The sequence below is a fragment of the Aythya ferina genome (genome assembly GCF_964211825.1).
Source record: "Aythya ferina genome assembly, chromosome: 2".
NCBI lineage: Eukaryota > Metazoa > Chordata > Aves > Anseriformes > Anatidae > Aythya > Aythya ferina.
In genome coordinates this window covers 91045675-91069188 of record NC_140297.1, presented here as the reverse complement: position 1 = coordinate 91069188, position 23514 = coordinate 91045675, and the positions used below count along the sequence as shown (strand labels likewise).

The 23514-nt window shown below is 38.5% G+C and overlaps 1 protein-coding gene across 9 annotated transcripts in view; it reads right to left on the bottom strand.

The window, feature by feature from the left end:
- Positions 1–23514, bottom strand: part of FHOD3 (formin homology 2 domain containing 3) — a 394706-nt gene that overhangs the window by 83671 nt on the left and 287521 nt on the right. For 6 of the 9 annotated variants that reach the window (XM_084510276.1, XM_084510270.1, XM_084510271.1 and 3 more), the window contains exons 10-14: positions 22522–22760; positions 21186–21272; positions 8530–8631; positions 5644–6024; positions 2043–2168 (exon numbers count right to left, since the gene is read on the bottom strand). In XM_084510276.1, coding sequence (XP_084366402.1) covers positions 2043–2168; positions 5644–6024; positions 8530–8631; positions 21186–21272; positions 22522–22760 — 935 coding nt within the window. The remainder of the gene's footprint in view (positions 1–2042; positions 2169–5643; positions 6025–8529; positions 8632–21185; positions 21273–22521; positions 22761–23514) is intronic. The other 3 variants (XM_084510277.1, XM_084510278.1, XM_084510275.1) reach the window with 2 other exon arrangements.

Sequence of the window (23514 nt, the reverse complement as noted above, 5' to 3'; positions counted from 1 at the left end):
ACAAAATGTGTCAGGCCCTCAAATATAAGAATGTGGAAAGACTGATGAGATCAACTACCATGAATAGCAAGTTACAAATTTAAACAAGAGATTTTATCAGGTGAGCTGGAAAGTTGTTAAATGTAACCTGAAGGAAAGACAGAGATGCAACTCCAGCAACGTGTAAAAGAGATTTGTTGCAGGCAGAGTGTTTGCCAGCTTCGGTGAGAAGCAGAACAAAGTGCAATGGCTGTAAGATGCTGCTAGACAAGATTGCCTCCAAAACATGAAATATTTTCCTAGCAGCGATGATAAATACTGGAATGCTTTCCAGGAGTTACCCACTGTCACTTTAAAACCAATGAAGGTATGGGGTGCCTTCATTTAGCTTCTGTGAGACACATTACAGGTTGGAACAGATGATCACACAGCTCCCCTCTGGCCCGACTATCTATGAATCTGTGAATTTTACAGCTTCATCCTGTGGGGCCAAGGCATTTTGGCTCCAAGCCACCAACGCACTTATGCGCATGCTGAAATGAAAGCTCGCTTCCTTTACTGGATCGGGGCCAGTATGATCAGCCTCTTGCAGGACCAGCCCAACTATCTTTAGCCATCTCGGTATTTGACCACTTTTGGGTTTCTTTTCTGCAGTAGCAACCAGAAGCTGTCCAATGGCAGGGGTGTAGAAAGCTCGACATTCAGAAGCAGCGGGATACCTTTGATTCTTGCTTATCTTGAATCTATTTTGCCAGGGTAAAAGTGGGTAAAAATGCTGATGTGGAGTTTTTTCTTATGGTTTCACTTGGCAATAATTTAATTCAGATAAGGAAAGACAAATCAAGGCAAGTTATTTGTGGAAGATGAACAAATGAAAAACAATGCCTTTCTCCAGAGATAAACTTAATGCTATTACTCACTTGAAGAAAGGATTAAATCAATACCTCATGGTTAGAAATACATACATGCTGGAAGAGCCTAACTTGAACCATTCTGAATAGTAGATTCATAAGGATGTGAGGCAATAGGTAGGTTCAAACACATATACGTATGCACAAGTACATATATATATATGTATTTCTATACATATATAGAAATATCCAAAAGTCATTAATAAAAATGAATTAGAATATAGACAAAGGATCTTGAAAAAAACAGCCCTCAGTTCAAACACGGGGGTGGGAGATGGGATTTTTATGAACTAGAGGGCAATTTGGCAACAATTTGAAGCCCATCTGGCCTAACTGGAAATTAGTAGATTATCCTGACAGCATGTATAATTAAAAACTTCTACCTTTCCTTCTTAATCTCAGCATGATATCCTTTGAAGTTGTCACTTACTTTCAGCTTGTAACAGTCAGTTAATTTCTGGTGGTCCAAATCTCTTGCCAGAAAGATTATCTTTTTCATATGTCCATAACATTTTCCCATCTTTTTTCTTCCCAGAGCACATTACATAATTCAAAACAGTATTCTGATTGTTCAAAATAGTTTTTTTTTTTTTTTTCTGGTGGGTTTTAGTAATTTTTTAATAAGTGCGAGGAGAACCAGTAGGTTAATATGAGTTTCCTTTACCGACAGCAATAAACTTTTTGCCCCAATGAAATACGATGATATAGGTCATGCATGTTCATCAAGGAAGGACAAAATTAAGGCCTAGGGAATTCTGAGCTAAGCATATTTCTGTGTTTTTATACTTGATTTAAGATGATAAAAGTGAAAATAGATCTGTCTGAATTGAATTTAAAACATGTAAATAAATAAAATGTGCTTTAATTATCTTTTTTGGTACTTAGAACAGCATACATGAGACAACTCTGTTTTATCCATTTGAGTGGAAGAAGCAGAATTGGGATGAAAACATATCCAGCCTTCAGCAGTAACTGAGCAAATGACTTGAGAATGAGTGGGAAATGACTGTGTTGAGCATTTTGTACGTTCTCTTTCCAGTATTAGAAAAGATATGGCTATTTCAAATAACCCTTCAGGACAGCTTATACTTATCTCCTTTGTCTTCTATGTAACGTAACTGTGATAAAATGGTGGTTTTAAAAAGTACAAACCTGTCAGACTTGGTCTCTTGAGGCGGCGAGAGAGTGGTCCCATAACGAGAAGTGGGTGTTGTAGGGGCACTCAGACCAGAGTAAGGTCGCGGTGAAGAGTAAGAGTTGCTGCCGTAGCTATTGTATCTGAAGAAGTGAGAAGGAAAGTAGGGGAAAGGGAGAGACAGAAAGAATCCGTCAGCGAGCAGACATGTAACAGTTGATCCTCTTGTTTAGGGGGTGGCAATGATACCATACCCCAGACTTTCTCAAATATCCACCTTCTGAAAATATTGCTTTAACCCCAGCTCCAAAATATGCAGCCTATCATTTCACTTTAATATAAACCATGTCATGGAAATACTTAATTCAAAGACTGAACTGTTGTTATGGAAAATAATGAGAGATCAGAATGGTCCTCTAAAGTGACAACTCTGAGCAGAAATACTTAAATTACTGCTTAGTTACTCAAATTTATTAGCTGTTTTGGGAGCTGATACCCTGCCATTAGAAAAGGGACCCAGCAGTCCATGTCAGCAGTAGTATTTCCTAGGGAAATTAAGGCAAACAGCAGCATTCTTAAGGCACGATCTGAACACGGACATACATAATTTGCAAATGTTTGCTTTATAAATGAAAAGCATCCACAACCTCCCCAATTAAAGCAGGCAGTATTTTCTTTCCCCTCTCCCAGCATAAGTCATAGCTCATGTGCCATTTCTTACGATGCCTGTAAAAAATCATCACCATGGTTAACATGACATGTCTCTGGAAGCATGGCTTTAAGAATTTCTATCAGCCATTCCCTCTACGTAAAACCAAACCAAACCCAACTAAACCAAACACCAACACAAAAATGCTTGGCTTCAATGTGAGCTTGCTGATCAAAGACAAATTGCTTCCAGGGCTCTTGGAATGGCCACCTCCCCAGAGTCCCTTGTACCAGTGCTTTCATCCTGGCTCCTGTGCTGAGCAGAAAGGGCGATTGTTGTGTTGCTTTTATGTTCCCTTTAACCACTGTATTTAAATAGCATATCCAGGAGATGTAGAGATTCCTGATTAGGAAAAATTATAACATTTCTTTTCACAAAAGTTACCATTTTCCCTCTTAGAAAGAATCTGATGCACTGTAGGTGAAGTATTTCACAAGGCCAACTCAAAACTGAAATTCAGTTCAGGAAAAAGGGCAACATAATTTTCTTTATTATAATTCCTAATGCAAAACACTTCCTCTTTTACCTTATCCTTCCTGGGCTGCTTCTTCTCCCATGCACATCAGCACTAAGTCATTTCTCCTCACTCAGCAATTTTATTTGAAAATAGTGGTTGCTTTCCTTCAGCTCCATTTAACGCCCTCATCTAGCCATGCAAACTTTCAAAGTTTCAAGCTTCATTCCTTAGGGTACAATAGTATTGCTGATTGCCAAGGCCTATGCTAAAATCAAAATAAAGTTATAATGGAAGGGATTATGCTCCCTTTTTGCCACAGTCCAGTTTTATGTTTTATAATACAACTTCCAGACACCATGCTGACTGCCCAAGAACTGAGGATTCATTTTGGGGGAAAAAATGCTATCATGCATATTTGTGAGCTAGAAAAGGAATTTTGCTGAATGGGAAATAACTGACTTCATGGCATGCCTGCCCTAGAAGAAAACGAACTAGAAAAGCAGTCCTAGTGGAGGGCTGTGTAGCTGGGCAGGACAAGCCCCCCCGATGGCACAGACCTAGCACAGGTCTTCTTTCCAGCATCCTGAGCTCACAAAACATCCTGCCTGGGCCCACACTGAGTGAGAAAGCAAAATTCAGTTGCTCTGAGTTCCTAACACTAACAGGATGCTCCATTTCAATTCCAATCAACTGATAGCAGACCTTATTATTACACTTACTTTTCTTCTCCTTTGCCCTTTGAAACAGCTGACATAGTGCAGAATCATTTTTCAGATCAAGGAAGTTCAATTAGTCCAATGATAACTCTAATTAAAATGGAGAGAACACACTTTCCATGGGCTCTGGGCTACAAGTTTAAACAAAATTATGCTAGATGGACTGGCCTGAACATAGCATCCCTCTGTAACAAATTTAGAGGGAGACGGTATCTGGAACATAAGCTAGAACAGTATCCTGTGTCCTATACATGGTGTTTCTCTTTCTATCTTTCTTCCACTGGTGGCTATTACTTTCAGTTTCCCTTCTTGTTTCATATACCGCCACAGACTGCAATGGCCTTGTCCCAGGAGCCTCCACTTGGAAGAAACCCCAGATATTCAGATACCTACCTCTTCTATAAACACATTGCTGCCCAAGTTAGGCAAGCTTTGCTCTTTTCTCCAAATAACCAGAATACAATCCTTCCCCACACCACCCCTTTATCCTATGTGAAAATGAGAAGCACAAGGATGATGAGGCAAAAAATACCTGCAGGAATACTAAACTTGCAGGAGCAGGAAGTATTTAGAAATTAAGTTACATATCCTGTCTAAAAAGTATAACCCCAAAGGCAGAAGCAATAAGACACCAATAAATGAGTACAAGAGGCCTGAGGGAAAATGCACGTATGCAGGGATGTGAAAACTCAGAGGAATCCCAGTGTTCAGCTTGCAATTTAGGAAAGATATGGGAACTAAGGTACCTGTCAGTAGCTACATGGTTTTAAAGTTTTTCATCAAAATAAAAAATCAACTAAAACACCCATGTATTAGAAAGCAAAGATAAAAAAAAAATAAAAGGAACAAAGGATTCAAAATATTTGTTCAGAAGCAGAAAATCAGAAGGATTGCTGGAAAAAGGAAGGAATACATATGCTCACAATATATGTGTACATTTTCAGCATGTAATTCAGGAGCACTGATCATTGGGAAAAAGCAGCTAAAAACTGTTAACTTCTTTTAAAGGTGATTCTTTAACATTGCTTTCAGTGCTACCTTTTGTCATTCTGTTTTATTGGAAACAGGCTGAGACAAAAAAACTTCTTAGTGGTTGTTTTTAAATGGGTAGAATGGAGAAAAAATCAAATTTAAAAGTAAAAACTATGAGAAATGTATGAGCAACTGAACATGACCAGATGTTGTGGAGGGAAAACTGAGTGCTATATTCTCTTTATAGGGTTTAATCTACCTCTCTTATTACAAGCACTAGTTGAAATTGCACATGGCAGGGATATGCTGTGTAATCTAGCAACAAATTCAGGATTTTGCAGTTCAGTCTTTGAAGCCAGGATTTCATCCCTGAATTCCAAGCACTGATCTGATCTCCCTCGGTTTTACATCAGAAGAGCTCCATTAATTTTCATGAAATCATGCCTACATATTACACTGTTGTAAATGAGAGCAAAATGATGCTGCTTTGTGTGATCTACCAAATCACGTTATATATCTACTGCTGCACAGAGGAGGCCAGGATACTTACTAACTATAAACCTTGAAGAGGAGTTAGATGAAATGAAGGCAACAAAGGCAAGGGGAGAATATCAATCAAATCAAAACACAGGCTTACATGACTAAAACTAATACAGTATGTTCTGGAAATAATACAACACGGAGAGCACATTATTACCACTATAAAAGTCTTGAAAGGCATCATTCATTTATCTAAAAATTCGTATCAGCTGTATAAAATCTACCTGTTTTCCCTCATCACCTCTGCTTCCTTTTCTTTCACAGATGCTGGAGACTCTTCAAAGTCATATGAGAAGAGGTGAAAGGGAGTATGTGGTACATAAGGTAATTTCTCTACCGTTGGAGATGCCTTTGGAGTAATGGATGATGATGATGAATTCTGGGAAGAGTTTAGCAAAGCTGCCGCAGGTGAAGATGGCGATGAAAGAACAGAATTATGATGAGAGACAGATGAATCAGGCACAGAAGAGGAGCTGCTAGAAGAGCTCTTTGCTCTAGAACAGGGGAGAGGCTTCTCAGCTTGAGAAATGGCACTGGAGATGGCTGAAGAATCACACCACTGTGAAAGGTTTTCCTTCATAGCCTCCTGTGCACCTGGGAACTCACTGCAGGAGGAAAACATTGTGGTACGGAAGGGAAGGGAAGGGAAGGGAAGGGAAGGGAAGGGAAGGGAAGGGAAGGGAAGGGAAGGGAAGGGAAGGGAAGGGAAGGGAAGGGAAGGGAAGGGAAGGGAAGGGAAGGGAAGGGAAGGGAAGGGAAGGGAAGGGAAGGGAAGGGAAGGGAAGGGAAGGGAAGGGAAGGGAAGGGAAGGGAAGGGAAGGGAAGGGAAAAGCAAAACAGGGGAAAGACAGATCAATGGATCATACAAAAAAAAAAAAAAAAGTCTAGGAGAGTCAGGAAAAAAGAAACCTTCCCAATGGTAGACAATCATTATTTTTCTCAGAAGTAAGGAGATGCATCTTTGTATCATAGAGGGATTCTTCTGGGGGTTGGAAATACTGAGATGTGGAAGCAACTCAGCTTAAAGGAAGGTACTTAGCCTTAGACTTCATAAATTTTCATAAACCTTTTCACAACCACATTCTGAACAATTTTCAAGTACTTAAAGATAGGTTGTAAACATTGTCAGAGCAGCACAAAGCAGTCTCAACACATCAGATGACATGTTACACCGAGTTAAATACTTCAAAATACAATCTGCATGACTGCCTCTTGAAGGCCAGGTATCTGATTATCATCCTCCCCAGTGAACCTATATTTTTTAACTAAAAACGCAAAACCACTTTATTCATCAGAGATGAAAAATACAAGAACAAAAAGCAAAAAAAAAGCCAAAAAAACAACCACCACAAAAAATGAGCATTGTTTTGTCAAAATTAAGGTTTAGAATGATTTTAAAAGCAATGCCTTACCACATCAGTTATCTAGGAGCAAAGGCACTACATTTATCTGAGTGTCAGCATCCCATTCAGACTCAGTGTTAAGAGATTTGCAACTGCGTGCAACAGAAAACACATCTGCTTTACTTTGGTGAAGGTAGGTGTTGGTGAGCAACAGAAGCAGCAAAGCAGGTGAAAGCACTCCTGGATATCTGTTTTCACTAGCACCTCCAGCACAAACACTGTGCACGGGCTTTGGGCTGGATCACTCAGCAGGCGGAAGACTTCCTTCTTCCGAGACCACCTCCGTGCATACAAGGCATGGACCTTATCTGAGGAGCATGGGTTTGGCAAAGACTATGCAACAACAATATAATATAGGTTATATATGTTAGGATATTATGAAATTAATCATCAGGTATATACCAGGTAATTGCCCTCACAACTGAAACACAGTGGGAATCTGGAAACCTCCATCTATTTCAACAGCCGTGCATGACAGGAATCCCTGAAACTAGGCTATTCCTACCCTTCCTGACAGGATTTAAAACAAATGGCCAGGGTAAAGGTAATTTTTGTTATGCTACAGTGATGGTGAAAGAAAGTATTTAGAGAAGTCATGGGAATATCACCCTGTTACCTCCAAGTGAGGTATTTCAAAACAAGAATGCCCTATCAGCACATTACACCCTTTACATGGCTCCTGCGCTCTACACTTTTTCACAGTATTTTAGTATTTTCATGTGATTTACTAATAACTTGTGTCTTAGCTTTGACTTTTAAGAATAGGATTTGAGGAAATTATCACTTAATTTTGAAATTTCAGGCAGCCATTGGCTAGATTTGCAGACTGGAAGATATTAATAACAACAGTACAGTATTTTCTTTGGAATTTGCACATTAAACAGTTTCCTTTCTTCCTTCTGTGCTGTATAGTGTCTGCATGAATGTGGTTTATTTAAAAAAAATAAAAAAAAGTCCAATCTCATTTGCTGAGTTGCAAAGCCAAACAATTTAACCTAAATCAAATGGCTGTCTGGAAGAAAGAACATATTTTCATTCTTCCAGTTTATTAGGATAAAGTTGCCAGATGCCAAATCCATATATACCTCAGAATAAGTGGAAAATTTTACATGAGAATACTGTTTTGATAGGTGGTTTGTTTATACCCATATATACACAGATGGGCAAGTATGTATAAAATGACATATACTCTTCAGCTTTGCCTCTAAGTAGTTCTTTCCTATTAAAAAACATAAACAAAATTGATATAAAACATAGGCAACATTAAAAAAGTCAGTCTTCTTCATATTGACAGATACTGCTAATAAGGCTATGTTATGAAAAAAGGGATGAAAGCCTAAGAAACCAAGCAATATCCTAACTCATCAATGCACAGCAATGTTTCAGCATCACCCTAACTAAAAGATAAACCTAAGCCATGCTTAGAAACTATGCTGTCTGCTAAATCTTTTTAGGATTTGTGACTGTTCCTCACTTGGTACCAAAGTGAGGGAGTGCAAACAGTTCTTAGTGCCTTGAGTTACACAACTAAACGTGTTTCCATTAGCGCACACAGCAACAAAGCTTTTGGATGAAAAAGGACTTCCTTGGGGTGGCTTTAAAAGGAGAGATGGGAATGTGAGTGACAATGTAGATGCTGATGCACATGGGGTGGTGAGTTAATGCCAGAGTGAGGAAAGGTGCGTGGACAACGCTGAATGTCGATACCTGGCTTTGACCTGCCTACTGGCCTCTTCCTCCCCCTCATCCTCAGTATTGGGCTCTGTGACTGGCTGTTCTTCGTCCTCTTCTTCACACTCCTCCTCCTCTCTGAGGTCACACCAAGGAAAGAGGCATGCAGTAGGATGGAAAGAGAGAAGGTGGAAGAGAAAATGACATGAGTCCGCAGAAAGAGAAATGCAATGAGGTTAGAAATGGAAAGACAACACCAAGAGGGAAAACTGGGGACAGCCACCGAAAACTTCCTGCAAAGTATGTGTTGGTGTAAGAGTAATTATCAATACAATAATTTTATCCTCTCCCCCATTTATGTTTTATCTTATTAATTTTCAAGTCCACAAATATATGTATGTATATATATATATATAATTTTTTTTTTTTTTCTTGAGCTTGGCTTTCCATTTGCTACCCACACAGGCATTAATGGAAAACATTCATGAAAAAATACCAGTGTTCAACCCATTTGTCATTAAGCCGTATATGGCTTAAAGGACAGTGCAAACTGTGTTGGCATTGGACAGCTGGCACTGGGCATCATACTTGTTAAATTAACACAAATAAAACATTCCAGTTAAGCAGCCAATAGCTCAACTAGGAAACAGAGCAGGGTGAACCATTAAGCTAGAAATAACAGAGACCAAATCGGTTTGGGGCTATTTGCAAACAGCAATATTTCAGTTATTGGATGCCAGTACATGAATTATTTCAGTAAAGAATCATTAGTATAGCTGAAGCAGGCTTTGGTTCAGCAGTCAGTCTGGCAGAGAAGAATTTTAAGTCACGCATAAAGCTTCCATATCCTACAAACCACATAAGTAAAAATAAAACTGTATTAAACAAAACAAAAAGGCTGCATTTTCTGCCTCCTCTCCCTCTCATTATACCTATTCCTCCCCAAACCAACAGACTCATAGAAAATTTAGAAAATATTCTCTCTTTGGACTTCTCCTGCATTTGCAATTTATCCAGTTCTCCTTGATTTAATGATAAATACCATTAGGTTATGTTCCATGCAAAAAATACTGCGTATGAACAGTAATAAAGTTTGTAAGATACTTAGATATTTCTTACAATTTTCTGAAAGCTGGTTTTCTTTACTCTAGTTCTGAAGGGATGATTTGTCCATTTTTCTTCCATTTAGAATTAATACATGTATGGTGCCATGTCATAAGAACAATGAATATTCACAATGTGAGATCGTGAACTCATCATGATAATGCAGAGAGTCAATCCAAATTTTGTTGCATTTGTATGGAGTTAGCCTTATAATAATCAGAAAAATGGCAGCACTTGGAAGTTTTCCCAAACATCTATAAGGAAGACGCTTTTAGACATTCCTAAGGTATCGTAGTGACAAAACCATGGTAGTTGCAGCAGGTCATCTCTCCATCTCTTTGTCCTCTCCTCAAACACACACCTCCCCTAAAGAGATACCTCTTGACTTCCACACACATATATATCAGTATTAAAAGAAAAAAGAAAAAAAAAAAAAGATATAATCCCTTCTCCTTACTAGTGAGCAGATCAATACTGGCTTCGCTATTATCTCCTGTGAAGGCCAAACAGCTGCATCTGCCAGCTCTAGAGCAACCACATTTGGAAAGTAACTCATGAAGCTCTGTGAGAACACAGTTCTGTGATAAGAGCACAATGCATCCTATAAAGCTGAGAGCATGGCTATTGTTAACATGAACAAGAGTTGCCCCATTTACTTCTGTATTTTAAGCTCCCACCAGGTTTCCAGATTGATGATGTCAAATTCCTCACCTTCCTCAATTGTCTCCAAATGCTCCAAATCATAACTGAAATATTCATCAGATACAATGGAACTCATAAGTTTGAAATTGTTCTTTCAAACTTTATTCTTTCACCTGAGTGAATGATATTAAGGACACAAGCTTGAAATGATGCAATGAAACTTTGTACAATATGGGTTGAATTGGGAACCATTAGTTTTATATTTGCAGTGAATGGAAAAAGAAGCCGAGAAGAAAAAAATATGCAGAACCAGAAAGGCATGGCCAAGCCCAGGACCACTTTGGTCCCAAAACTAATGCTTATGAGGTAAGCGACACGTGCTGAGTACTTTTCTTGAGATCTTGTCATCCTCTTTTTGCATCTTATGTTTATAAGCCTGAACATATGGTCTGAAGTCTTAATATTAAGTCATTAATTTACCAGCAGTGAAAGCTGTTCCCATCCCCACCACTCAAAGATCTTATAATCAGTACTTATCAGATCAGGATATTTAATTGGTACCTGAAGCCCTGAAGCTTCCTTTACTCTACAATCTATTTCCCTAGCGCCAGATGAACTTTGGAACTCAATTGGCACTTACAATTCTGTGTTTAAGCACTTGTTTTCAAAATATTGATCTTCTGTGTAAGAAGTGTTTGACTGCCTAGTGAATCACACAATAAATACAACAGGTGAGCAGTAATCGATTAAAATACAGTACTTGGGGTTTTTAACTGCTTTGCAAAGCATCCTTCTAATCCATTATTGGGAAAATCTAATCCCCATTCAACTGGCTTAATCATAAATACAAAAACGCCCTAAATTAAGCCTATATAAGATAGCCTTTACAAAATTAGGATGTATGACCTGCCACTCACAAAATAGTTACTGCACCTTACCCTGGAAGGGCTAGCTTTTTGCAAAAAAAAAAAAAAAAGCCAGAAAACCAAGCAGCTTTCAGAATCACAAGAGAAATGCTCCAACTAAACCCAGGTCAATAGGTCAAGAGTTCAAAACCCCCACTACAGTATCTTAGTTCTCAGGGCTATTAATGACATATTTTCTGTAACCACTAGCATTTCCTTAGAAAGGATGATTAAGGTAGACGAAGCTGTTCAGAATGTGTGTGTATGTAAGAGAGCTATGCTTAAAGGACCATAGTTCTTTACATACACCCTGCTTTCAGGTAAGCTGTGTAATAGTTGTAAAAGATGTAAAAACAGTGTAAAAACTGTGCTGAAGACTAAGTAATAAACAGGGAATTAGCTTCACCTTTAAGTTAATTACAAGAAATGGAAACCTCAATCACGGAGAGACCAGCTGGGGACATGTACAGTTTTCGTTTTGGCCCATAGGTAGAGAAGCACTCCTGCCTACAAGAAGAAGCAGAACTTCGTCTGGGAGGTAATATGACCTGCATGGAGCTGAAGGAAGTGTTCGGGCTCTGTCCTCCTTCATACCGGGTCACAACTATTAATAATGTGACTCGAAGGAAATACTTCTGTCTGCTGTGCTGTTTATCTGTAATTTCATCTGAGGAAGTGAAAAATCGAGAGCCCCACTTCCCAGACATTGTGACTTGCTGTACTCTAAAGAGGCAGACAAGAGTAACAGCCCCTCCAGCTGATTATTACCTAGGGCAGCCAAGTTTGATTAAGGGAAATGTGGACAATGGAAATAAGACTGTACAAGCTCACAGCCAGAAGACCTGGTGAATCGAGTGTGCTGCTCTTTCAACAAAAACAACGACAGTTGCTTGTCTGTATTGTTAGAGACCAGATATCCTAAAAAAAATCACGTGAATCTTTATTGAAACTGGAAAACACTAACTACAGACAGATAACATTCTTGTAACACTAAGAACGTCAGACAGGGGGATGCTCAAACAGAACAGCAGACAGATTTGGGAAGTCATCTGGATGCTTCAGGGTCGTGTGTTCATTTCTGTGTGAAATGGAGAATGGATAGCAGGGAAAAACACTTTCCCGCACACAAATGCAAATTTTGTTTCAGTGCAATAGTTGACATAAATTAAGAAAAATGATTCATAAGAAGGTTTTCAACTAAACTAGGTTGCAGAAGCCAGCAAATTTTTCAGTAGCACAGAGCAACTTATCTTGTTCAACACAAGGCAAATATTTTTCCTGGGGCAGGGAAGAAGGGTTTCATTTAACACTGAAGGTTCTGATATATTCAACTGATGTTAAGACTACTGCTGGGTTATTTCAGTTCCATGACAATAGTACCAGATTAGAAATATTTAAACAAAATCTTTGCAGCAGTGAAAACAAGTTTAAAAAACTATCACTGTGTTTATTTTCATCTTTAAATGGATTACTGCTACACGCTGACAGCCTCACCAAACAAACAGAAGTCCTAAATCCTACAAATCTTTATAAACTGTAACATCAGCCATAGCAACTAACAAACAGCTACTAGGAAACAGTTTTGCTTGGTTGTTTCAACTAAAGGTTGATGTATTTGAAGTATTTATAGTGCTTTAAAATACATGTATGCTTAAAAAGATTACAAAAATGCAGTTTCTGGATAAAGAACCATTGGGGCTTCAAAATGAAATCTAGGCAAAGATTTTAAAACTAATGGATTAGCCTTTCTTCTTTTTTAAATGAAAAAAAAAAAAAATAATGAAAGGAGCACCAAAGAAATTTATCCTGCTGATCTTAAACAGCCACTCTGCATTACATACGGACATAAACACTAATGACACTAATGAACACAGATTGATGAAAGGAAATGATAGTCAAGGGACTCATCTACAAGTTTATCAGAAGGCAAGGCAAAGCCCGTAAGATGCTCGGCATCTTACCTAACACCCATGAACACATAGCAATCCTGACACATACTTCTTTCTCACAAAAATAGTAATCAGTATCTTCCATTGTGAAAAATATTTACAAGATCTGAGCCCTCTCCAACCAACCTCTCCAACATGTACACCTGAACAACGTGTACAAGGTTATCTAGTCTCTGTCCTCTCCAGGCTCTCCCAAAACACTTCCCTTTACAGTTTTGATGACTGCAACTTGAAACTCAGGCTTCTGGTTGTTCTCATTTGCAGTCCAGAAATACTTTTTTTAATTGTTATTATTTCAAAAACAAAAACATGGTTAATAGAAAAATCAAAGGCTAAGGCTGTGCTGAAGAGGAAAAAAAAAAAAAGGAAAAAAAAAAGAAAGGAACCACCACAACAACAAAAACGAAGCCAGAAAATAAGCATGAGCACAAAAACACATTCTATTCTGCTTGGTACCAATAGAGATTTTTGAAGTGCAAGATATACTTTAAATGATTTTAATTCAGAGTGGAAGAATTTGACCACTAATGTTTGAATATAGAACAACAGGGAAAAGCCATAATTAGACTACTGACTTTATAGTCTGCACATATAATGCACATATAACTTAATAAATGAGATAATAGCACATTAAAAAAATCTTCCTTCATGTAGAGCTTATTTAATCTTTACCAAAGTCTTACTAAATATTTCCTTTTTAATTTTTCAGGTCATCAGACAAGGCCCTAAGTGTACGTCTGAGCCTTTGTAGACCACCCACAGCATTATATTGAAATTCCCCAGAAGTGGGAACACTGGACTGCAGTGAAGAAAGGGACCTTTGCGTTATGAAGTGACCCCGAAAGTAAAGGACAGGGGAATTGTAGAGCTGTTGGCCATTATTCCCACACTCTCTGAAAATCACCCTATGTGCAGTAAATTACTGATGAGGAATTTTCTCTCTCTCTTTCTCTTTGTAATTAAGTCAAGTGCTTTTCAGTTTAGCTTCTTTAAATTACTCCCATTTAAACTCTCTCTGCTTTTCAGAGGAGCAGCTACTGACTAGGACTAGAGGCCACTTTTAGTGAAGGAAGGTGACCATTAACCATTCTGCCATATTATCCTAAATGAAATACTACAGTTGATCTCACGATTTTTCTTTTCAAGTGTCCCCTCCCACTTCAAACCTCTGTCCTTCTTTTACCTCTTGCATAGGACTTGGAAAGCTGCTTCTCTGAACTCCTTACAGGTGTACAAATAGAAAATTACAAATGTTCCATCAAGGAGAGATCTTTATAAGTTACAGTGGATGTCACTTTATTTTCTTTTGCAATTGCTTACCATTGTCCTCAATTTATGAGTGAAAATTCCACTTACATTGGTTAGACAGCACAATTCATAGCCAAATTCCTAAGTCCTTGTAAAACAAACAAATGCTTTGGTACACTTCTGCTGCTTCCTCTTTTCGTCTATGCTAGCTGCCAGAATAGATTCGACTAATCTTTCATGTGAAAGCTGAAAGTGCTAATAATTTAAATTCATCATTTCTTACTTTGTATGAAACAGTAATGCTTTCCTCCTCCATTAAAAACAAAAGAAGCCACCTATTAAACACCCAAATTCCATTCCACGGTTACATGTGATAGGCCGTTGTGGTTGGTGCAATTATGTGAAGATGAAGGTGCATGAAATGGGATGGAAAACAAGTTAGTTGTGAAGCCTCAAACTTTGGCCTCCTGTGCAGAAAGGAAACTAAAATGCATAATTACAAAGGTCAAAAGGAAAATTATCCTGGTATTTCTGCCCTAAATAATAATAAAAAAAAAAGGTTGGAAAAAAATAACAAGTAATGTAAAGTACATGTGTTCTCCATGCCTTCATACTACACTGCTCTTCATCTTTAGGTTACTGTTACTTTCTTGTTCCTAAAATACGATCAGTAAGAACTTTTCACACCTAAATAATACGTAGGTAATGCACCACACTTTTCTCATTGCTGCAGTCAGTTTATATAGGACACATCAAAGCAGAACAAGACAGCAGAGTCTTGCTTAAGATACTGGCAAGGCTGCACAAAGAGTTCAAGAGTCCCAGCTGTCTGATCACCCAACAGCATAGCTGTTTTTTCATCTACATGAGCAGCAGAGGTAAAGAAACAGAATCATGATGTAGAGAGACTTTGGGGGCAATAAATACTGAAACATATACAGAAAGAGAGAAGAAATGGTGTTTTCAGAGCTTGGAGCTGCACATTGGTTGACACCTCAAGGTCACTGTTGTTGCCCCTTACTTCAAAGGGAGGGTTCTGGAAATGGCACCAAGCCAATTTGTTGTCTTTTTTGCCTCCCATCACATCACACGTGTAAAAAAGCTTTCCTGGCATCAGAAAATCATGTTTACAAATACTGGAAACCCACTGGGGAGATAAACTATCTGAGACACGTGTCCATCAGACACTACCACCGGCCTCCAGAGACAAGGATTCAAATCCTGGTTCCGTGTTACATTTCCTTGGGTAGTTCATCTAAGCTAAATATGCAGTGATAAAAAAAAAAAAAGACTAAGCATACATGCATTCACAGCATGCATGCTGTGCCTGCATTTGCCATGCAACTATAACATCACTTAATGCTCAGTGTTGGTTTTTTTCATTCATTTTCAAATTCAAACGAGGGAAATCTACCTTTGCTACTACAGAAAAGTCCAGTGCTGTCAACTGGTCTCTGCACGTATAACAAGTATAAAACATTTCTTTCCAGCAAGATCCACAAACAGTAAACAGCAACCCCCTACTATGAAACCTGACATTTCTACAGAGGTATTTAATTCAGAAAACCACTGGTATAAAACTGAGGCAGTAATGGGACCAGTACATGGGATAAAGAAATTAATCAATACATGAATGGAGTATTTATGGTATGAATGTAAAAGAAAACTTTTCTTAACCTTTCTGATGCCTCTTTTCTATTGCACTCCTTACAGGTTCTTCCAAGACATTCTTACAAAGCACAAGGTCACAAATTTCACCTTTTTGTTCACCCTCCTTTCAAATCTGCTTGACTTCATGCCTCACATAACCCTAACCACATGAAAGAAGTAAATGTGGCCTCCCTGCCCCAAAATTCAAAATAAGAATTGCATTAACAAATCATTTTTTGTATGTAACTGTTGTCAAAGGCTGATAAAGGTTGGATGCTGTGCTACTTTACCGATCTGTTTGATTGGACACATAAATCTCCTCTCCAAAACCCTTGCTTTTACAACCCCTCTCCATTTTTGCCTATACCAATCAAAACATGAATAAGTTAATTTCTCTACGGTTATAATTGTAACTGATGATATCCATTTTATTTCAAAGCCACCACTAATGCTCGGAGGCTCAGATCACACACACACATGTATTAAATGGATCCCTCGCATATCCACACATGTGGCTGAGTGTTTGTCCTGGAAATGTCTTCTTTGTCTAGATTTGTGCTTCAAGCAACCAAAAACAGGAAGCAGGGACAAATGTCTAAGAAAACATACATTTGGTTCATTCTATTAAACCAATAAAAATAAATTCTTTTTCTCTTCTGGGCCTTTAGTATCTGTATCAGAACCCAAGTCCTCCATTAATGCTAACACCGAGTCTCCCTTCTCTGCTGTTTCATACCTATCTGTATTTCTGACAGCGACTCTAAGAGACATGAAATGTATCCATCCTGAAAAAAAAAAAAAAGGAAAATAAAATCCACCTACCACTGTACCCAGCACTTCAGTCTAGAGCCATAAGTATTTACATAATCAAAACATTTCATATAGCGTAGTGGAAAGTCACCAGAACTTAAAAACGTTATGACAAAAACTAGCATTTTGCCATGGTAAATGCTACGGAAAATCAAAGATTAGTTATGGTTTAGGATGTCTGAAAACATGGAAAATCGTTTTAAAAAAATTAAGAAGTCTCAGCTGTATTTTGGGCAAACTACCCCTGCAGGCCTGGCTCTACATGAAGCAAATTGAATAATCAGTTAATGGGGTATAATAGCCAAATGAAGGCCTGTGCAGTTGGTTAGAAACTCGACAGGAATCTGAAGTTGAGCTGAAAAAATGTTTCAGCTCAGCTATGTTCATTGTTTTCTGGTAAAACTAAAATAGCATCAAGATCCCTTCCTGAATCTTAGCAATCCTCAAGCATCAGAAACACGTATTTTCTAACAAAGACCCTTATGGCTTCTCAGCACAGCTTTGCTTTGTTTAGACAACGATTTTCCAATTTTCTCTGGGATTATACGGGGTGTGAAAGTCCTTGAGTTGAGAGTATGCACCATGCAACAGTGCTGTGTCCAACTAGCCAGGAAATTTGGAGGAAACTTTGGAATTCCCCATTGTACTCTTTGCTCAGAGGAAGAGTCATCATAGCCTGCCAGGCAGGACCCTAACATTACTACCAGGGAGTTTCCAACTTTGCTGCTCTTCTGTAATGATCCAACACATCTAGAATAGTTTTAATAAGGCAAAAAGCACCTTGTTTCCTAGAGCCTTTCTTAGGAGGCTCAACACGTTTATATTTCATGGTAGGTACATAATTCCCTGTTGGGTGTTCTGCTGTTTGTTTCCCTCTCGGTACATGGCCTCCTGAAGGCCGAGTTTCTTCAGATTAATATATCTGGAAAGATCAGGTGAACCCAAACATTTGCTCTTCCTTAGGACTTTTTTGCTCCATGGTTTAAAAAGGACAGTTTGTGAAATGCAGTTTCTCTTGCTGTGTTGGGGTGCAGGCTCCACTCTGATGAGTTAAGAGATCAGTCAGATCTGGATATTAGGCTCCAAGCAATACTGATGCAGAACTCCTGACCAAGGTCTAGGTATCTCCAGAGGAACACGTATGGTGACCAGTCCTCATAAATCTTTTGCATTTTTTTGAAGACGTAAACCAATTCTGAGCTATGGAAGAAATTTTTTTTAAAAAAACAAAACAAAACAAAACAAAAAACAGAAGACAGCAGAGAGTGTAGCAAAAAATCTAATCCTAGCTATTCACATCTTTATAAACCACAAGGTCTTTGAATATAAACTTTGAGAGCCATTCAGTTAACTTCTGGTAAGAGCTGTCAGTGTAAATCTCATAGAGGCTTCCCTGAGTATGTTTGCTAAGTCTGGTTGACACATCTCTCATGGGACACCGAGGGAGAGAGACAGGGATGGTCTCTGTGCAGTACTGATCAAAGGGAAATTCACAGCAAAATGAGAAGCAGACTCATTCAAAAAACTGGGAGTTGTTGTCATTTCTGGTTTGTATGTATGGGGCTCTTGCAGAGCACCTGTTCCTGCAAGACAGCACTGAGAACTCCCAAACTACATGCCTTCTACTCCCTCAAAGCCAGACACAATATGACTGAAAGATAGGAATTTGTGTTTGAAGACTTTTATAGCCAGAAATCACTGCATACAATAAAAACATCAACCTAGTGTTAAGTACTATGCCACTCCTTACATTTTTCCCTGACTCTATCCATTGTGTGGTTGGAAAAAGCTAGCTTAAAAAAAAAAAAAAAAGCACACACAAAAAAGAACCATGAAATAATGTGTTTGAAAGTCTACCACTTGAGAAACAGAATGCTAGACCACAGATTGACAGCGCTGAATTTGGACTTGGGCAGAAAACCTTAGGAGGTACCCTCAGCGAAACACTTGGTGTCATACATCAACAGGACAGAAGATGCCCCCAGGCTTTAGGGCGCTGTATGCCATCCTGGTAAAAGAAAGGAGTTTTGACCGAAGCTAACCTGGTGGTGGCCAGGCCAGGTAAAACATACCAATTAAAGAATGCTTCTGCAGCTACGTATCCTTAAAGTAACCTTCAGCCTTTCTTATTTAGTAGTTATCAATTTATTTATTTATTTAGTTTGTAACAGACACAGTAGGCTGGGTTTCACTCTCCATGAAAACTATTTTAACACAAAGCAGACTTGGGTCTTTATTTGTTTTGAACCACAAGTAAAAAAGCAATACATTTACTTTGGAAGAAGGTTGCCAAACGGATGAAAAAGGCCTGCAAGTTTTCCTTTTGCTTGCCCTTAGCATTTACGGTCAACTTTTCCCAGCTCAAAACCCAAAGTCTGCTCTCAATTAGCCTGGCATAAATCAGAGCAACTCCATTGACTTCAGACAGCTTTTCTGGATATACAGCATTGTGAGACAGAACAGAATTTGGCCAATAGTGTCTTTTTTGTTTTACCGGCATCATGGATTTTTCTCTTTTTGGAAGACTTATCGGTCGACACAAAGCAGATGACTGTGGACAACCTGTTTGATGTGGTAAACAAAAGCAAAGTAACTGCCAAACCAGCCGATGGAGTTAGAAAGAAAAGAAACATGAACACTGTGGGAAGGAGAATGCTGAGGAAGAACTTGAACCTTCTACTGATTTTGGTAGTGAAGTCCAAAAATAACCAAGAATATTGCCTAAAACTGTGTAGGAGTGTGATTTTAATCTCTAATCATGCCCATCAGAAGCAATTCCTCTGAACCTGATGGTGCTAATCCACAGTAAAACCAGACGCAGGAATCTGCAACCACACACAAAGTTTAGATACCAGCAGGAGCAACACAATAAAATTATCATGAACACATTTCCTACTGGTAAAGCAAATGTAGTGAAGGAGTAGAGAGACTGAACTCTCTTTTGCAGAATTTATTTCTGTAAATACAGCTCTGCAAAACCTTATTGCAAACTTTTTTCCTTCCTTGAGAGGGACTAGGATTATGAACTAAAACAAAGTTGATAGCAAAGGACAGATCTTTCCTGGATGAACAGAGATATTTCCAGTTTATGAGGCAAGAAATATTTTTAATTGATTCTTACAGATTCCTCTCTGCAACGCTAGTGATGGAAGCAGAATGGGCACAACAAGCATTTCTTTTGACAAAAGCATAGGGTGTCATATTTTAACTTACAATTTTAAAATTTCATTACAAATTGCAGTAAGGCCTAACTAATGGTGTTCTATTAATTTTTTTTAAATAATAAAATAAAAATGTTGCTTCAGTGACCAAATGCTCAAGCTTGAAAACTTGAAGATTCTAGCAGGAACATTGCTGAGAGAAAACTTCTTTCAACTTACGGTTAATTCAAATTCTATAAACATGCTAAAACTTTGTATGAGTCATTTGATTTCAATATCTTTGTTTATTTTTAGTCCCTTTTCAGCTGTCAGGTGTAGAGATAGTTTCATTCACCTGGACTATTCCACTGAAAGTTTAGATACTCACTGGGATGTTATAAAGCAGAAAGACTGTATTTAGTCTTCCTACCACAATTACAGATTGAAAATACTAAAAGTGTGAGTGACAGAATCAGCTTTGCTGAAAAGTTTATTTACCAGAAACCCAGCATGACTTACAGGTAGCCAACACAGACAGATTCTTGTCATGGCAACTTTGAACATTTCACTGGGCATAGAACTTGTATCTTCAGGTACCAACATGTATTCATTGGTCTGTAATGACTAATGGGGAAAAACTAATTTGCTAGAACAACTTCAACATGATATTAAACTTGAAATAAGTGTTTAAATGAGTACTTATCTGTAAATGTTTACATGAAGATTTATTTCTCGGCTTTAAATTTAAATTATGCTTTAAATTATGTCAGCTTCCAGGTGGATGTGGAGTAGAAATGGCTATTTTTTCAGAAAATGAAGATAATTATTGAAATTATGCTACACTGGTGAAATAATAATAATAAAAAAAAATTTCAAAGAACTAACAAAACTAATCTGCCATGTTTCTACTGACTCATTACTAAAAATCAGCTCAAACATAAATTCATTAGGAATTGCTGAAGACTGCAAAATAAAACTAGCAAGCAAACATTAACAGTGAGAAACTGTGTTAGTATTAGATGCATGACTTGTATTTGTTTAATTGCAGTAAGAGTATCAACAATTTTTGTAGAATTGAAGCAGTCCCTCATTTTTAATCCAAGCTCAGCATTTTAACAAATCAATGACATCTGCTGCACATCGGCTGATAGATTCCCAGTCACATTGGTAAGTCATGAAACAGAGCATAAGGTCATGCACAAAGCTTTCCACACAGGGCAGCTGAAACCCCCAGCTGTACTCACACTGAAGATGCTTTAAACTCAGCCTCAAATGCACTGTCATCTTTGTCATCAGCCTGTAAGACCATGTGGCTCTTGGCCTCCAGCTCACTGAATAGCAAGCCAATAGGACGTGATGGAAAAGCATGAATGTGTTGCCAAATGGAAACAACCAAACAAAAACAGAAAAAAAAAAAAGAAGAAAAAAAAAGGAAAAAAAACATTCTATGATACACATCACTCAACTACTGTTTAAATTATCTGGAGTCTTGTATTTTCTTATTGACAGAAGCCATTAGACTTTGGTCATCTCAGTTTGTTCTGTAAGATGGGCAGCTTTATACGTAATACAGGGTTTTAGGGCTCTAAGTTTCCATCCAGCGCTAACCAACAGAAACCCCCAAAGAACTTCCCAAATGTTATAATCAATACAGGAAACACTCTTCACGGAGCACACTTTGGTTTTGCAAATTGCACCCTGAGCCACTGGATGACAGACGTGTCCAGCTTTAGCTATCTGCAGCAAACATATCTTCATGTGAGTTAGTCAGCCAGATTCCCTTTATAGTCGATAGAGAGAAATTGTTAGTTTCACAGCATGATTCATCTTAGCTGAAATTTCAGACATGTAGAACACATTAGATAACTTCAGTCTTACAAGCACTTGCTCCACTCCACAGACATCAAAGGGAGGCAAGCTGATCAGACATCTAACTTAGGCAAAATTAATTCCAGCCCTCTTGTGTGGTATTCAGACGTGCTGAGGATCTGCAGCTCCCATTTTTTCTAAGCATGTATAGCCCAAGCCAAGTGTAATGGTACTGGCAATGACGCTAGCTCTGACTGACTCCAGTGATGCAGAGTGCTCCTCAACTAGTCATTACTGTCTCTCTTTTGTTAATTATAAAACATCAGATACATTCACTACTACAGTGTAGCCTCAAAGGAAAATATTTATGCTGGAATGCTGGCTGTTTGCAAAGGGGAAAAACAATCAATGAATGGTAACATAAGCAGGGCAATTACCTCTGTATTAATGTGACTTTACCCTTGTTACAACCTCCCATTATGTTCCTATATTAAATATAAAATCTGTCAATGGATGATATTAACCTTGGTTAGTTCCATCAAATCAAACGCTCTACCTACCATGTTTTGGGTCCATTTACTTAGGGTAGATGGTGACAAAGAACTTGGATATGTAGGTAAATGAAATGAAGTCATCTACAAATTTTTTATTTTTATTTGTTTTTTTTCTTCCAATTTGCTGGAAAAAGGCTGGCAGGTTAATAAAGTGCAATGAACATAATGGAAAGTAGTAGGGCGAAAGCAGGGCCCATTCCTTAGCTCAGGCACCTACCTCTCACTGAGACCTTCAACGCGCTGTCCGTGGCCTAGCATGAAGCTGGGGTTCGACTGACTGCACGGACTGGCAGGGGCCGATAAAGTGCTTTTGATGTTCTGTACCGAGTGTCTGCGGCTCCGTCGGCGCTCCAAGCCCCTTCGCTCACTGGCGCCCAGGCTGGCCCTTCTTCTGTCCTTGCGCCCGCTGGGCGGGGGGTCAGCGCTCTCATCTCCATCCTCGTGTCTCAGGGTCACCTGAGGAGGAAAGAAAGGCAAGGCTTCTGATATGCGTCCTGTAGGTACCACAGGTCTTCACAACTAGTCTTTAAAAAACAACTGATCTCAACATGAGTGTGGCACTGTTTCTACAGATATCCCTCCACGTTGCTATCTATCCACTAGTGCAGTGTAGCAGGTCTAACAACTGAATTATAGACTGACACCTTGTATAAAACAGTACAGGACCTGTAACAACAGATATATTCATGCCATTTTCATTTATTTATTTATTTATTTTTAAGGACTTAATTTTCAAGGAGTCCAAGCAGCGCTAGACACCTAGCTCTCTTTATTTCCTTCTAAAATACATATGTGAAGTCTTGGAACTTCTGAAATCAACAGAAGATCTCCTAGGCACTGATCAGTTGAACACTTCTGATGTTCAGACATGCCACTGGTAATGACCGAGTGAAAGATAGGCTAGTATTTTAGGATAGTGCCATCATTTATTCTCAACCAAGAGAATAGCAGATGCATACATAACTGCATTCCTCTGTAAGGTCTCCATTTTTACAGATCTCTCTGCAAAGTAAACAAAGGAAAAGAAACTAACAAAACTGTTTCTGTGAACTCATACCACAATGGATTAAAAGCAAAACACACAGACCACACATCTCCTCTAAGCTTCCCAATTTTTAGGTTAGCATAATTACTTTCTCTTCTGCCATTCAGTGGAAAATTCAGCATTTCCTGCCAGTTCAGAAGCACTGTCAGTGCAGAGGAACATATG